We start from the raw sequence: 18,065 nt of genomic DNA, 5'->3' as shown, positions 1-18,065 counted from the left end.
CCAGATTCCTCCCCCAAGCATTTACCTCACTGAATGGCAATTATCTTTTTTATGCCTTTCTTTTAGACTCTATAAACTCCTAGACAATAGGAACAATGGCTTATTTATATCTGCATTTTTTGCACCCAGCATGGCTGACACAGAAAAGATTCTTGTAAACATTTTGGTGAATAAGAAGAGGGAAGTGGAGTCTACTTAAGTGAATGTCCACTTTACGCTCACCTCTTCTTTGAAACCCTCCTTGATTTACCCTCACTAATCCCCAGGCACTTCACTTTCCAGTTTTTCTATTTCACTCTTATCTTTATGTATTTGGGTTCAACTATGTTTGCCAACACTTGTGCTTTCTATATTTCATTTCATTTATTTTCATTAGACCATATTTTCTATATACTTTGTCTTTTCATACAGCTCTCCCCATGTGACTGTTTCAATAAAGCTGTAAATATTTCAATATGAATGTTATTTGCTTTGTGTTCATGCCCTTTTATATTCATATTATCTATTTTGTCTATAATTAGATAGGAAGAGATGTTAAAAAATCATTTTGCTACAGCAACTTAGCAGAAGTACTGAATAAATATTTAATGATGGCAATGTGGACTCACTACGATATACAGAATGAAAATAAAGCAATTTTCACAATCATGCAATGTAAATCTCCGCTACAAAGATTTGTTGCCACTGAAATAGCCCCCATACAATATCTTACTTTTATGCTAAGGCTTTAAAGGTTTAAATGAGTTCCTGAATTTTAACTTTAATTCCAAGGCCACACAAGTAAGTCACTGGGCTTCGTTGTGCCATCAGCCTAATGTTCTAAGAATAGGAATGGATTGTCCTGATCTTAGGTTCAATCCTCTGCTCTAAAGGAATTTCTGTAGCTTTACATACAAATTATATACAGCTAGTCTTCCTTATTCCTTCAATGTGTTCTTCCTCAAATTTACCCCTCTCCCTGGAAACTCTTGCCAGATTAATTTTCCCAAGACTATCCTTCATCATCTCACTCAACCAAGATAAAAACATTCGATGTTAGATCCATTGAAGGGAGACTGATATGTTGAAATAGTTATACCATAGTATGGTAAACATTGTAGGGATGGATACATTATTCATTCAATAAATATTTAATGAGTCTTTACCAGTCCTTGTAATGTGCTAGTTCTTGGGGTATAGATTGGTTTAGTCCCTGTCTAGGTGTTTGGGAAGACTTGCAAGGGAAATATATCAGCTGGCACTTAAAGGTGAACTAGGAATTTACTACTTCATTCAAATGTCTTAATAATTCCTTACATCTGTGAATTAATCTATGAATTCAAAGTCTCTCTCTTTTTCTCTTTTCTCCAGAGCAAAATATAATAGTACTGGAAAGCAAAATGGCAAGGATTAAAATTTTAAAGGAAAACAAAATAACAAAGGAGAACCCAGAACTTGATCTAATATATGAAACTTTGAGTTATATATATTCTAAATAGTTTAGCACCTTTTGGTAAAAAAAAAATTTTAACATAAGTAAATTTGGGGAACGCAGTACTTTAAAGAAAGAGCTAAACTGCCAAAACATGTCTTGGTCTAATCCTAGGACAAGGACTCAGTGATGGGCAAAATTGAAAGGATTGACAAGGTACTCATCTGAAATACTAACAGCAGTTCTGCCTGCAGTGGAAGTAAGGGAGCTAAAGGCAAAGTTATACGAATATGGTAAATGGAGTCTTTAATCGGTGTGTTAAATTAGTGTATCACCGGTATGTACGTGGGAGGTTTGGTGTGTGGAGGGGATGTGCACAGGGAGGATTATTGTTATTCTTCTCTTGGCTGAGTTTAAATGGAAGGACTCGAACAGAGAGTAGGAAAATCAACATTTCTATCTTCCTTTGGGAAATACAGAACTAGCCAACAAGATCCAATTAACACACATGGAAGTCAAGGGACCATTTTATAGTAATTCAGCCTTCTTCATCTCATGTTCACTAAACCCAAAATTGTCCACTCAATCCAATAAGGCATCCCCAATTTCCTTCCTATGTTAATTGCATTCTGTGTTATAAAATACAGGATAGTAGAGGAACAGGGTAAAATAACATTTATTCAGAAGCTGAACCTTAAGATGGCACGACCGTGTACACAAATTGTATACTTTATTTTATTTATATGTAATGCTATTATAATCCCCCAATATTGTCTTTAATTTTAATTTTTTCAGCATTTTATTAGACACATTTTAAAAGTCAGTACAATGTTGAAAGAATAATATAATGAACACCCATACTTTCTGGATTCAACAATTGTTAACCATATGCCAAATGTGTATTATCTTTCTATTTATGAAATTATCTTATCTATTAATTTATCTTCCCTGATCTATGCAGATAGCTAGAATTCACAAAACCATTTGAAGGTAACTTGCAGACAGAATGACTTCAGTATTTATCTCCTACATAACCATAACAGCATTACCACACAAAAGACAACTAATAATTACTTCTTAATGTTATTAATATCCAGTTCATATGAAGTTCCCCAACTATCCTCCTCAATTGTTTATAGTATTTTTTTTTCCAAACCAGGATCCAATCATGATTCATGAATTATATTTGTATCATATCTTTAGTATGTTTTAATCTAATCATCTCCTCAGCTTTTTCCCATAACACTGAGCTTTCTTCCCCCCACTTTTATTCTGAATAATTAAAAACCTACAAAAAAGTTGAAAGAACAGGAAACAAACACCATTATACAACTTTACCTTATTCACCAATTGTTAGCATTTTGCCACATTTGCTCTCTGTAGCTCACTTGCTCTAATTCTATTATTTCTTCTACAGGCCATTTTTCTATAAAAATGTTTCCCTTCATTGTCTTAAGATGTTACTTATGTGAATGCAGGATGACTTAATACATTTCCCTTAGAATAAGGAGTTAGTATAAAAATCAACTCTAAGGATGGCAAATGTTCTCTTTCAATTTTTAAAAAAGTACCAACATTTTCTTTGATGTCCGCATTTGGTCAAGAGGAAACCCTTCAAATTGGCTCTCACGTTCTGGAACTTTTCCTGCCCCAAGTATAAAATCAGTCATCTCTCCAAGGAACTCTGTCTCCTTTCAGTAGAAAATGATAATTAGAAAGCAAGATCTTGGTGCTAGTTATGTTCTTGACTACTGGGGTGTTGTTTCTTAGGCCCTTTTAGTGAACAGATAGGGAATATATATATTTTTTCGAATGTCATGAGTAGATAATGATATTTCCAATTCAAATCTAACATTACATAGTATTTCCTTAAAATTCCTTGACTTTATAACTCCTTTCTCTTACACTAAAAATGTTTGTTTTCTTAATAATATTTTTACTTATTTGCTTTATTCTACATTATACAGCAAATAGCTTCAAAATTATAACACTAATAATACAAATAAACAATGAAACTATTGAATAAAATGTAGGGTTTTTGCAGTTCAACTTTTTTCCTTAGAATGCACTCAAAATAAGATAAACTGTATTCAAAAGTCACTTGAAATAATTATTTTCTCTTTGGGATTAAATTAGTAGTCTGATACACAGGCTGGGTTGTTTGAATTTGTTTGCGTTGTTAGAATTTATTGTTTTCTTTCCCTTAAATTTTATTTATTTTGTACATTTACGTGATTCAGAAGTAAAAACTGTGGTAAAAGATATAGCAGAGAGGTATTGCTTCCATTTTTTCCATTTCTCCCATTCCCCTGTAGGTGTAGTCATATATAATTCATTGTCCAAGTGGGATACTTTTGAGAAGGAATTGGATTACTTAAAATAATTATAATTCATAATTTTTGAAATACTTAAGTATTGACTGAAGCCTAATCTTATCTTATCAGAGGACAAGTAAAATAGTCACACACTAAAGCAATTCTTTAAAAGCTTTTAAGAATATCTAAAAGTCTTTATATACTAAAAATAACATATATACATGTGTAATAAAGCAAGTTTAAAAATAAAAGATTCTATCCTGGACAAAATGATTTTCATTGGTGGGCTTACATTGTTACCAATTATTATTATTTTCTGTTTACCACTTGGCATCTCTTACCACAAAAGTAATGAAGTGTGTGTGTGTGTGTGTGTGTGTTTATTCTTTTCTTCCTTTCTAATGAGATTAAAAACATCTTGCTTGCTATTTCACTTATTAAGTATACTTACAATTATTCCATAACAGTCTACAGAGATCTTCTTCATTCTTTTTTATAACCACATAGCACCTTATTGGGTAGATGACCATGGCTTATTCAACAAATTCCCTGTTGATTGGATATTTGAAATTCTTCAGTGTCTTGCTGTTGTATACAATGTTGTCACAAATAACCTTGTGGATATGCTCTTTAGTATTTATAGAGGCATGATTGTAGTGTAGTTTCCTAGAAGTGAGATTTCTGGATTGGAGGGAAAACACATATGTAATTTTGTTAGGTACTGTCAAATGCACTGTCATAGGAGATCTAATGCTTTGTACTCCCACTAGCAATTATATGAGAATCCCTGCTTCTTTTGTCAACTAAGTTGTTATCAAACTTTGGAATTTTTGCCAATAAAATAATAGGAAAGAGTATCTTAGTAGAATTTTACTTCTCTTATAAGTGATGTTAAGCGTCTTTTCATATGTTTGAGGGTCTTTTGTCTTTCTTTTTGGGTGCAATCTGTTCATGTCTTCTGTCCACTGTTCTCTTGGGCCTTTGGTATTTTTCTTCCAGATTTCTAGAGGTTCTTTCTATGTTAAAGTATTAGATCTTTGTGCCTGTGAACTAAGTTGCAAGTATATTTTTACAGTTTGTTATTCATATTTTGAAAAATGTAAATATATACATGTATATGGTTTTATTGCTCATATTATATATATACACATACATATGTATGTATATATGTTATTGCTTGTGGATTTTGAGTTATATTTACAGAAGCTTTCTCCTCTCTTATGTTTTAAGGAATTAATCATGTTTTCCTCTTTTTTTTTTCTTTTTTACATCCAGCTCTCAGATCCATTTGGAATTCATTCTAGTGTACAGTGTGAGGTACTGATCTAATTTTTTCTTTTTCCATGTGACTATCCAGTTGTCTCAATACTATTTTAAAATTTATTTTTTTTCTCACTGATTTGAGATGTCACTTTATCATACACCAAATCAATGTATATATTTGGGTCTTTTTCTCAACCTTTTTTTTTGTACTTTAAGTAAATGTGCAAATATCATACTGTTTTAATTATGGATAATAATAGTCTCCAAAGGTCAGAAGAGATTATGGTTTTCCCAAGGTCAATTCATTGAAAACAAAAATTAGAGCCAGGATTTGATCCATGGCAACCCTACGTTTGTATGATTTAAATAAGCTTCTAAGCAGCATCGTTATCTCAGTTAAATAAGTTATCTGATATAGTTATCTTATTGATAATAAGTGGTGGTGTTTGGTAGTTGTAAACTACAAAAATTAGGGGTGCAGAGTAGTTTTTGTAGCACAAAATGATTATCTTAAAAGTCTTCTGACCCCTTTCCTAATATATGGGTTATCCCATATATGGGTTATCCTATAGTCTATAGTCTAACTCCAAAAGCTCTTGAAGAACCCTTTACTTCCAGAAGTAGGATTTTATATGCATACATACTATTAGAGTATATATGGCAAACTTTGAGCTGATCTGAGTGGTAATGGACATGGGGGGTAGGGGGAGAGAGTCTCTATTATTTTCTCTTATGACCCACATTCTAATGTCCATGTAATGAGAATCCCTATGATGAATGCATTATTTTATAAATGTGAAAAAAAAACCCACTAGAAAATAGATATGAGGCAAATAAATGCTGTTTCCCTAGTGTTGCACAGTTTAAAACAAAAACAAAAGCCCACTGGCAGAAGCCATCTGGTCCTGGCAACCTTCCCGGTTAAACACTTTTAATTGCTTCTATGATCTTGGTGGGTTGATGTGCCATGGTTTACAGGGATTTGGGAGAACTGACCTTTATGAAGTAATCACAGTTCGTTGTACAAAAGAACTCCGAGTTACCAAAGCAGGCAGCATATCCTGCTGTGGGGCTGTGGTAATAAAAATGGATCGATGTGTGATGGTGTCCTATTTGGAATAACTTCACTACAATATTCTAGATGTAAGGCCATGCCAACAGCCAAAAACATTCCACCTGGAATGTTCTGTGAGTTTTGGCAGTGATCGTAAATCTAGTAGGGTCTGTAAGTGAGATTTGTATATTGTTAGTCACTCTTCTGACACCAAGTCCCTTTTCTGTACATCATCTTGAATTTTTTATTGAAATACAGTTGATGTACAATATTATGTTAGTACAGGTGTACTACATAGTGATTTGACATTTGCATATGGTATGAAATGATCATCGTGCTAAGTCTAGTAATCATCTGTCCCCATGCAAAGTTATTAAAATATTATTGACCATATTCCTTATGCTGTATATTATATCCCCATGGTTTATTTATTTTATAACTGGAGAATTATACCTCTTAATCCCCTTCACCTATTTCCCCCAACTTTCTACCCGCTCCTCTATGGCAACAACTTGTTTGTTCTCTGTATCTATGAGTCTGTTTTCCTTTTTCCATTTTAATTTTGTTTATTTTTGTGTTTGTTCTGCTTTTTAATTTCCACATATAAGTGAGATCTTACGGTATTTGTCTTTCTCTGACTTATTTCACTTAGCATAATATCCTCTAGATTCATCCATGTTGTTGCAAATGGCAAAAATTTTTTAATGGCTGAGTAATATTCCATTTTGTGTGTGTGTGTGTGTGTGTGTGTGTGTACGTGTGTGTGTGTATCTCACATCTTATCCATTCATCTATTTTGGGAGAAGACATTTTCTGATACAGCATTATTTTCCCTATCTATTTTTAATTTCATTCAGAATAAGTTTAGCTCAAGCTCTTGAATTATCACCTCTTTCTCTTATACCCTTCCTCCTCCTCTTCAAACTTCTCTGAAATTTCTGAAGAGAATGGGCCATACCCTGATCCCTTGTTCCTGAGCTGTCCTTATTCAGAGCAGCTGTGTTCTCAGAGGATGCATCCAATGAGGAATGCTGTAATAATGTGATTCTGTCCGAGGAACAGACACTGTGTGGTAATAGAGAAAAGAAAATTACACTGGGAAGTAGAGAGCAAAGTCTGTGACCTGGCTTGGCTCCTGGGTGTGACCTTGGACAAGACCTGAACCTCTCTGAGACCTAGATCTTTCATCTCTAAGGCAAGTGGGCTGGCTCAGAGATCTCTGGTCTTTTTCCTCTTCTGACATTCTATCTCTTTGAAGGTTTGTAACCAATAAAAGTAAATTGGGACATTATATAACAAATACCTACCCCCATTTATGCATCTGACAGTTCCCAGAGTTAGCCCTTATGTTGCTGGGATTTGGTACAATATTCTTTCTTCGTAGCAAAAACGATCACATGTGTGATTTTTATGGGTGGGGCTGCTGAACTCTGTAGATTCTGTGACTGTTCCTACAAAGATAGGGGCCAGTTGTTAAGCAGGACAGTACAGTAACAGTTCTGCTCAGCTGAAGTTAAAGTAAAGACACTTTATTGAAAATTTGCATTTCTAGTCCCTAGTGGCTGATGATGTAGTCATTTCCACTTTAGCATTAAAGAAAAGAAAAAGTATTACATAGTTAAGCCATTTGTAATTCTTATTTCTGTGGAACCAAACTGACATCCCTCTAAATACAAATAAATATTTTGCCCTAAGCGTAGAAAAATGATTAATCATGACTTTATAGCTTGTGCAAGAAGGATGACTGTATTCGCTTGTTAACATTGGGTCATTTCTCCGTTGTTGGACAAGTAGTACATTGGAGAGGCTGAATAATGTTTCTGCTTTCTAGAAAATTAGATTTATATGTATGTCTAAAAACACAGCTGTCATTATATCTGTCAGTTAATTCTGCATATATTTATTTGCACTATTAAATAATCATGGGAAAAATTTTTTTTAATATTATTTTATAGTTATTAAAGAGAGTATCTGAGGAAAACAGGGATATAGGACCTCTTGCAATCACTTCCAGGAAGGCTGTAAGTGGTTCAATTTGTGGTTAGAGTTCCTGACTGCTTGGGAGTCATTTTGATAAGTGGGAGCTTCACCTCTCTGATGGGTAAGAAGTCTGTAAGAAAATGCTGATATTATTAATTGGAGATCATAGAATTTTAGAGGTAATAAAGACCTGTGGGATCATTCAGCTCAGTCTGTTTACTTCACTGATGAAGAAACTGAGGCATAAAGAAGTTAAAACTCTGTTCAACATTGGTGACTATTTTGAGGGGAACTAATTTGAGAGCTATATGATACCTAAGTTGATTCTGTGTATTGTATAAATATTAAGTTTTCGTTCTTGGAATGCTTATCTAGTACATCCTCCAAGTATAATTTGTCATTTGTTAATTTATTTGTTCAGTTTATAAATTTAATATTATCTGGATGTCAAAACAGACAAGCATAAAAATAATATTATGATCTATTCTCATTCATAAGTAAGAATGATTAGATTTTAAATAAAATACACCCAGCAAAAATTAATATCAATTGAAGAATCATCTATGAAGGATAAGTGGAAATGAATCCCTGGAAGGCAAAGGTGGTTTAATTAGAAATCTATTATCATAAATCATAACATCTAAAATTAAATAAACAAAAAAGTATCATTCTAATATATGTTAAAGGCATTTGATAAAATCCAACACTCATCCTGACAAAAACTCTTAGAAAACTAAAAGTAAAAGGCTACATATTTAACTTTGTAAATAACAGCTATCCCAGACTTACAATCTTTTTCATACTTAATGTTGAAAGACTAAAAGAATCCCCATTAAAGTTGGGGGAAAAGAAAGATAATCATTGTTAGTGTTATGCTTTAACATTATTTGAAATTTCTGAGCACTGAAACATAACATGAAACAGAATGAGACACATCCAATAGAAGATTAATTCCTTTTTTCCCCCAAAACTCGAGATGTGCCTAATATAAGACAGGTATTAAAAAAAAATCAGTTGCTTCCCTAATTACTCCAATAAAGAAAAAATATAGTTTTAAATATTCCATTTACAATAGCAGCAAAAAGTACAACATACCTAGGAATAACTCTAGTACTATCTATGCAGGATATAGATGAAGAAAACCATACAATTTTATTGGTTGATGTCAAAGGGTATTTGAATAAATGATAAGTTAACCCATATTCCTGCATATGAAATGTGAAATTGAAAAAAAATTAAAAATTTTCAATATTTAATACAATTCATCCTAGACCAAATAATAAAGTATTTAAACCTAACAGAAGGATTCTATGTTTGCTTAGACTAATAAATGGATGGTAAGAGTAATGTTAGTTGTCAAAGGGTAGAATAATGAATGCCCTATTTGTCCTACTGCACATATGCATGAATAGCATACATTAATAAGCATTACAAAGCTGTAACAATTTAAAAATGGTGCAGTGCTGACACAAGAACTGGCAGACAGGCCAATTCAATAGAATGGCTAACTGTGAAATAGAGCTTAGTGTAAACAATAATGTCATATAGGATGAAGGAATGAATACAAATCAAAGAAAGAACAGATAGAGTATTCAAAACTTGGTGTTCAGAAAGCTGATAATTTGCTAAGAAACAAAGTTAGAGCCATTCTATATTGGTATAAAGAGTAGTTAAGAGAACAGGCTCTAGGGGCTGACAGAGTTCAAACAAACACCAGCTACATCACTTACTTAGTCATGTAATCTTGGATAAGCAAATCGATCTCTCTGAACTTTAGTTTCCTCACATATAAAAAGGGACAGTAGGAGTTATTCCCAATAACTATTAATATAAGTAATAGTTATAAGGAGGTTATGGGAATTAACTAGGCGATAATTCATATAGTTAATTTAGTATACTGCTTGCAAATACTCTTCACTCAATAAACATGATCAGTTATTTCTATCAGACACCAAGGTGATTACATATGTATTAATAGGCTAATGTAAAAATAAAACCATGAAAAGTCCATATTTAACTGGTCTTAGTTTTGAGAAGGACTTTCTAATAATAAATACAATAGAAGAATTCACAAAGAAAAAAATAGATGTGACTACATAAGAATTTTAAAATACTACGTTTAAAATATAAAAAGCTGCAAAGCCGCAAATAAAACAGTTATATATAAACTATAAAGAGCTCTTACAAATCAATATAAAAATCAGCAACATCCTAGACAATTAACAAACATTAAGATAAATTCAAATAAGTTTTTTAACATTCTAAATCAATATTTGAAACAACGTAAATAAAAAATATGAATGTGCATCAAATTAGGAAAAGAATATGGCAGTGCTCCAGTTGCCAAGAGTGTGGGAAGATGATCACTCCATGATTCTGCTGGACAGGATTTATATCATGTAACATTTTGGAAGACAATTTGGCAACACTTTATAGAGTCTCAAAATGCTTTCACCATTTTAGTCTTATTCTAGGAATTCATCCTAGGGAAATAATCAGAAAAGCAAATAAACATTTTTGTATACTTATTTTATCATAACATTGTTTATAATAGTGGTCACATCCATGAAATGGAATAGCATGCAGCCAAAAGAAATCATGTATGTGAAGCATATTGAATGGTGGTCCAATTTCTCACAATAATGGCTAAAACATTATGCAATTTATTATCAGTAATCACACCAGTAGCTACATTTATCACTACATCTGCATCTAAATGTGCACCTATACACAGAAGGAAATATACCAGTTTTCTAGGTAGATACCAGAATTACAGGTAAATTTTACTTTTATTTTATGTTGTATATTTTTAGGTTTTCTACAATAATTAGCAGCACTTTTACCATCTGAAAAAATAAGACAAATAGTTGAAATATAGATGGCATTCTGTTTGTCTCTACTTTTTTGGAAGGTAATACTTCACATATGATGTGACAACTTGCGTTTATGAGATTTTGTTGTATTTCATCAATTTTGCATGAATTTAAATTTAACCTTTGGAAAATTAATATTAGACTTTCTTTTTAATTTGTTTGTAAAACTTGGGAGTGAAGAACAAAACTGAGGTTATGAAATTGCTCTCAGAAACAGCTGGAAACATCATTCAGTATTGTATTCTGTTTAATGTTCAGTGCCCTTTCACAGGGAGCTAAGAGAAATATGAGTCTTGGCATATGTTATTTTTGCATGAAAGCTTACCAAAATCCCTGGTGTATTTCAGTTGCAGGAGTGATAGGCAATAGCATTTTTTTGTCTCTGCCATAGTTTGGCATTTGATTACAGTTTAGTGCTTCATAATATACTGTCCTTGGAATTTCTCCATCTTATGAACTCTCAAAGTATTTTATCTTTTTATTCAATTTTAGCACATTTTATTCCAGTTATCAAGTTTTTATTTATTGAGCAAGTTTTATCTTGTAGTAAATCCTACTTCTTCTACCAGATTGTGAACTCCTTGAAGTCGGGAACTTCTTATTCACTTCTTATTCACTTCTATACCTCCTGGACCTCACCCAGAATATCTTGCACACGAAGGTAGTAATTCGTTACATGAATAAATAGAATAAATGAGAAATAACTATTTAATATATTGCCTTCTAATTGTTTCAGATTCTGTTTTTTCTCTGCCAAGATTGGAAGTTTCAGGAAAGCAAAGCCTAGGATGTCACATACTATTTTTGCACCTAATACCTGCTAATAAACTCATAAGTATTGCCCACTTAAATTGTTTACCTTTTGCTTTGCAAAGTAAGTTTAGATGAAATTATCTGAACATGGCTTATTACCACAACTAGTAGTTAACCTTAAACAATGAACAAGGATTTATTTAAAGATTTTGCTTTTGTTTTTAGCCTAATTTATGATAACAAGTGGTTGTTACTTAAAGCCTCATCATTTCCACTTATCACTTCCAAATATTTGATAAGTACCTATAATGGACCAGGCATCATTCAAGCTAGTAAATAAAAAAAGGTAAAATTCCCTGCCTTCATAGAACTTGCATTCTAATGAGGATGGTGGGAGAGGAAATAAATAAGTGAAAATGATGTTAGGCGCTAATAAATTTAGTTTTGAAAAATAAAAAGGGAACAACTAAAAAAAAGCTTCATTGGAAAAGTGTCATTTTAGCAAAGACTTGAAGGAGGCGAGGGAGTGATCCTATGGCTATCTCAGAATGAGAATTCCAGGCAGAAGCTAGAGCGAGTCATAAGACCTGAGGAGGGTGTGCTCTTGGTATATTTAAAGCACAAGGACTAAAACAGTGACCCATTAGAAAATTTATACCGAAAGGTATAGAAGATCTATACCTGACTTTGCAAAGTTGTGATGAGGTATAAACTGCATGTAAAGCACTTAGCACAGTCTTGTACATATCAAATAATTGATAAGTATTATTTATCATCATTATGTGAATTACATGAGCTAGACTCTTAGAACATTGCTAGAAAAAAGCACCATACACTGATGTCTTTTTAGGGTGAAAACATGTCTGTGTCAAGCCTACCTGATTCTAATACATTATTTCCTTGCATAACTAACTACTTGCTATGTATTCTTTATTTCTGGTGGATAACTACTTATTCATGTTTCTAAATAAAATTATTTAAAATGTGTCCATGGAGCTTCTGTGAATGAGCTGAGGGAGTTTGAATTTGTACTATCCAAATGCCCAGAGATCTCTGGCATGGGATTGCTCAGCAGGCTTTTCATGCAAAGTTACAGGGCTGAGGTAAAGGCCCTGCTGCTCAGAACCCAGTGTTCCATACTCCCTTGGTGATGGTTATGGTCGCTCTCATAGACATTAGGTCTTACAGACATCCTCAACGTGAGCCAAGTTCCCTTAATGGATGTGCTGGAAAGAGCTCAGTGTTACTGAGTCAAGAATGTAATTTGAGCTGTGCCAACTGGAAACAAATTGATCATTTTGGCCCACATACCTGAATCTGAAGAAGTCCTTCCCCATCAGGGAAGACTTTCCAACATGATGCAGTTAAATTCCCAAATGTTCCTGGATATGGAGTCCTAATTTAGATTTGCTATTAAGCCCTTGAATATATTTTCAAATATGCCCTTTTAAATGCTCAATGGAAAATGGGATGAGGTTCTAGTATGTATTGTTGCATGCATGATCCTTAGTGACATTTTCTTTTTATTCCTTCCAAATTGGGAAAACAATTGCAAATAATTTCCTTGCATTTGGACAAAGAAAGGGAGCACAAAGTATTCCCAAGATCTCTTGGAGTAGTTCGTCTGTCTAAGATTGCTGAGATTACTAGTTTATAGACTTTGAAAACTTTGTTTCCTAAGCAACAGCGAAAAATAGAGTCAAAATCAATTTCTGAAGTCAAAAGTAAGTACCATGGTTAAGCCTGTTTCTATACCAAAACCAAACTAGATAAAATGGAAAAGGAAAACAGAATTAATTGGGTTTTCTTAAATTCTTTATTGATCCACTTGCAATGCAGGCCAGACAGAAACGTACAGCCAAAATACTTTCACTGTTCCTAAAATGTTAAATGGTGTCAGAAATGGACAGGTGTGAAATTTCATTAGGAAAATTGCTGTAGGTGAGAAGGAAGAGAAGAACAGAAGTTAGGTAGAGATAGAATAAAAAAAAATAGAAGTTTTGGCTAAATTGTCCTAGTTTCTGCTTCTTTTCTTCATTATTTCATACTTCTTTTTTATGAAGTCATTTTGTCTGTTTTAAACCCTTCCCATTTTAAGAAAACCAGATATATTCAAGATTTAGATGACAAGCATCCTTTTATGTCTTGTTTTAACAACTTTACTGAGGTATAATGACATATGATAAACCACATGTTTAAAGTATATAATTTGATAGATTTTGACATATGTCTCCCTCTGTAGATCATCACCATAATCAAGATAGTGAACACGCCTACCATCCCCTAAAGTTTGCTTGTGTTTTTTCATAAACCTTCCCTCCTCTCACCCTGTCCAGTACCAGTCAACAACTGATATGCTCTGTGTCACTAAAGATTTGTTTACATCTTCTAGCATTTTATATAAATGGAACCATAATGGAATCATATGGTATGTGCTCTTTTAGTCTGGCTTATTTCACTTAGCCTGATTATTCTGGGATTTGTCCACGCTTTTGCTCATACCAATAGCATTCCTTTTTATTGCTGAGTAGTATTTCATTGTATGAATATAATACAGTTTGTTTATCTGTTCATCTGTTGATGGACATTTGGGTTTTTTCCCCCAGTTTTTGGCTATTCCAAATAAAACTGTTGTGAACTCTGTACACTATCTTTAAATGAACATATGTTTTCATTTATGTTGGGTAAATGCCTAGGAGTAGAATGGCTGGGACATGTTGTAGATACACGTTTAACTTTTCAAGAAACTGCCAGACTTTTCCAGAGTGGTTATGCTATTTTCCATCCCCAAAGTGATTATTCCATTCTACATTTGCACACTTATCTCTCTCACTGGCTGGACATTTTCCTGAGTTCAGTTGGCTGTAAGAACATATCTATTTCCTCTATCTTCACCATGAGGATAGCTCCCAAATTTATGCCTCTAGTTATCATCTTCCTCTGGATCTTCAGCTCTGCAATTCCAACTGCTAATTTGCTAATCATCTACTTTACTAATACTTTTATAAGACTATGAAGATGGGGCACTGGATCCATGCCCTAGCTCAGTTCCCCTGAATTCTCTTTCCTTTGGCAGAACCCAGGGTAGAACTGCTTCCTGGCATGATTTCGCCCTATCATGAATAAAACCTCTCTTTAACTCTTTTCAACTCCTGTGAGACAGAATGGAACTTTCACGAAGACTTCACTGAATACTTCACCAAAGACATCAAGGGATATGAACACAGAGAATAAGAAGAGGGTTTTCTGATCCCTCACACAGTTAGCATGCTCATAGGAGCTAAAGTCCCTGCCCCAGGGAAAGAGGACTGGTACCAAAGGACAGGCACCCTGCCCCCATCTGTAGTCAGGAGAGGGGATTCTGAGGCAGACCTTGGCTGGATTCACACAGTGCCATTGTTAGTTGAGTGACTTCCAGAAAGTTCCTTAACTTCTCTGAGTCTACTTATGTGTAGACTGGAGCCACCTCATAGAATTCTTTTAAGATTGAATAAAATAAGTAATTGTTTGACTCATATTAAATACTTGATGTTAAATTTGATAAACATTTTAACCATATAAAATCCAATACAAGCCTTAGATATCTGTATGTACCTTGACTCCAATGATCTTTTGACCCCTACCTTATCTTATATTCATTGATCTTATCTTTTTTCTGGTTATCACCTCTCTCCTAGCTTTACTACTTTTCCTACCCAGTTTAAATCTAGTAGAAATTCATTCTAATCACTTCTATTGCATAAATTCTCAACTTTCTTGTATTACTTTCACTTTGTCCCTTGTTTTCACAGAATTCACCATTCAGTAAGGAAACTATATATTAAATAGACAACTGTAAATGTTGCAATGCTCAAGGACTTGGTTTTGAGCTTTTTTCAGTAACTCAGCTAGTGATCATGGCTTTATATACCAGCTATATGCCAATATCTTCTTTGAAATGCTAGACCTGTATATGCAGCAGTTCCCTTGATGTCTCCACTCAGATGTCTAAAAATATCTCAAAATTAACGTGTCCAGAACCAAACTTCTTATTTTTCCCTAGAAACCTGCTCTATCCACAAAATTCGTTTCAGCTGGTGGTAAATGTAGCCTTCTAGTTGCTCATGTCAATAGGTCTGGGCTCATCCTTGCTCCTCTCTTTCTCTCATACCCATATCCACTATCTTAAAAATATGTCCAGAACCCAACCATTGTTTTTTATTTCCATGTGCATTAGTTTTGTCCAAGCTACCATTACCTTTAAACTTGATCATTGCAATACTTTCTTAATTATTATCTCTGCTTCCAGCCTTGACCCCCTACAGTCAAAATTTTCAGGACAGCAGCAAGAATGACCTTATTAAAACATTATTCATATCGTGTTACTACTCTGAAATTGCTCCCAACCTCATTCACAGCAAAAGCCAATTTGCCCACAATAGCTTATGAGGCTTACAAGTTCTACTTTCCACATTCTCCCTTCGCTCACCTCTCTACCTTTCTGATCTTATTTTATACTGTCTTTCTTCTCACTCTGCTTCAGCTACTCTGACCTCCATGATGTCATCAGACAAGCCAGCCATAGTCTTTCGCATAGAATATTCATTTCCCATATATCCTTCTAGCTTACTTTCATTTCCTTAAGATCTCTACTCGAGTGACTTTTTCAATGAGGTTTACCTCAATCAGCCTATCAAAAAATTTAACCACTCTAACACTTTTTATTCCATTTATCTGTTCTCTTTTTTCTTTAGCTTGTATCAATATTTAATAGATGATATATGTTGCTACTTATCTTTCTTATTATTTCCTCCCTACACTAAAATGTAAACGTGAGGTAGGGATTGTGGTCTGTTTAGTTCATTGTTACATTCCCATTGCTTAGAAATACGGTGGGTGCATAGTAATCCTCAAAAGTGTTGAATAAATGAATGAATGGAGGAAGGGTTTTTTTTCATTACTTTGCTTACTTGACATGTATACTCCTATCTTTTCCAGAGCCATCACGACTTGAACAGATCTAAAAATTAACATACCATTACCCCTTTCACTTTCTGTATGGATGTAGAAATCCCCAAGGCACAGGTTAAACCTCCTAGAATACACTGAAATAGAAAATGTCAACAACACTTCCTTTAAAAAAAAATTGTCTGCTTTAGAGGAGCTTACAAAGAACCCTCACGTGGACACTATTGACCACGAGGAATAATCAACAAATTATATTAAATCTCTAAGAAATTCATTAGTGAAAATTTCATAAGAGACTATAAAATAAGAATACTTAAAATTATAATGAGGGGCTTCCCTGGTGGTGCAGTGATTAGGAATCTGCCTGCCAATGCAGGGGACATGGGTTCCAGCCCTGGTCCGGGAAGATCCCACATGCCGTGGAGCAACTAAGCCCGTGCGCCACAGCTACTGAGCCTGCACTCTAGAGCCCGTGAGCCACAACTACTGAAGCCCACGTGCCTAGAGCCTGTGCTCCACAACAAGAAAAGCCATGGCAATGAGAAGCCTGCACACCACAAGGAAGAGTAGCCCCCGCTCACCGCAACTAGAGAAAGCCCGTGCACAGCAACAAAGACCCAATGCAGCCAAAAATAAATAAATAAAATAAATTTTAAAAAATTATAATGAGACAAGGGGAGAAATAGAAAGTAAAATGAAAGAAGGGGGTACTCTAAAGCAAATGCTTCCTTTGTCTTAGAGATATCTCCAAGTTCCCTGGGCTCGAATCTCCAGCTACTTTTGACTTCAAGTGCTTAGCCTATAAAGCACCTGTCACATTTTTACAGATTCTGTCTCCTTCGTTATTCCTTTTTTTATTTAGAAAATTTGTTTCAGAGCACTTATTATGCACCAGGCACTGTGCTAGACACAGGAGATACAATGGTGAAAACACAAGCAAGTTCCCTACTTTCCTGGAATGTTCCACAAGGAAAGCAAGGAAAATATATATACTAAATAGATCATCGTCAATGTGACAAATGTTGTGAAAAGTATTGTGTTAAGGGACTGAGTCAGGGATCCAAATCTCATCTAAGGTGTCAAGAAAGAATGTTTCTTACATTGCTTCTTGCCTTTTTCCTACCATCATCACCCTAAGACCCTCATTATCTCTTCTGCCTCCATCATTCTGCCGACTCTCCAACTCTGACCATATTTGTCATGATTAAGTGTTTATTGGCATTCTCTAATTACAGTATGGCTACAGCCTTTTCTTCCTTCTTTCCCACTATTCCTCAAACACATCTCATGTTTTCCAACCTTTTTACTTTTACTCATGCTGTTTCAAGCAATACATATACTTTTCGTCTTGATCTGTTTTCTCAGCGCCAACTCAAATTTCCTTTCTTATTGAAAGTCTGTCTTCTCTACTCCAGCACATAGGCTAGTGAATATTATCTGAACTCACAGCAGTTGCCCCTTCTTTATTT

At 34.2% G+C, this 18,065-nt stretch overlaps 1 protein-coding gene across 14 annotated transcripts in view; it reads left to right on the top strand.

Annotated features, from left to right (window-relative positions):
- The window catches only part of DLG2 (discs large MAGUK scaffold protein 2), a 2,041,348-nt gene that overhangs the window by 1,083,057 nt on the left and 940,226 nt on the right, over positions 1 to 18,065 (top strand). For 12 of the 14 annotated variants that reach the window (XM_079928919.1, XM_079928924.1, XM_079928930.1 and 9 more), the window contains one exon: positions 5,002 to 5,043. The exons of the other annotated variants lie outside the window; for them this stretch is intronic. In XM_079928919.1, coding sequence (XP_079785045.1) covers positions 5,002 to 5,043 — 42 coding nt within the window. The remainder of the gene's footprint in view (positions 1 to 5,001; positions 5,044 to 18,065) is intronic. 14 annotated transcript variants of the gene reach the window in all.

Source organism: Stenella coeruleoalba (genome assembly GCF_951394435.1).
Source record: "Stenella coeruleoalba genome assembly, chromosome: 8".
Taxonomy (NCBI): Eukaryota; Metazoa; Chordata; class Mammalia; order Artiodactyla; family Delphinidae; genus Stenella; species Stenella coeruleoalba.
The sequence above is the reverse complement of the archived record's forward strand: the minus strand, read 5'-3'. Positions and strand labels throughout refer to the sequence as shown.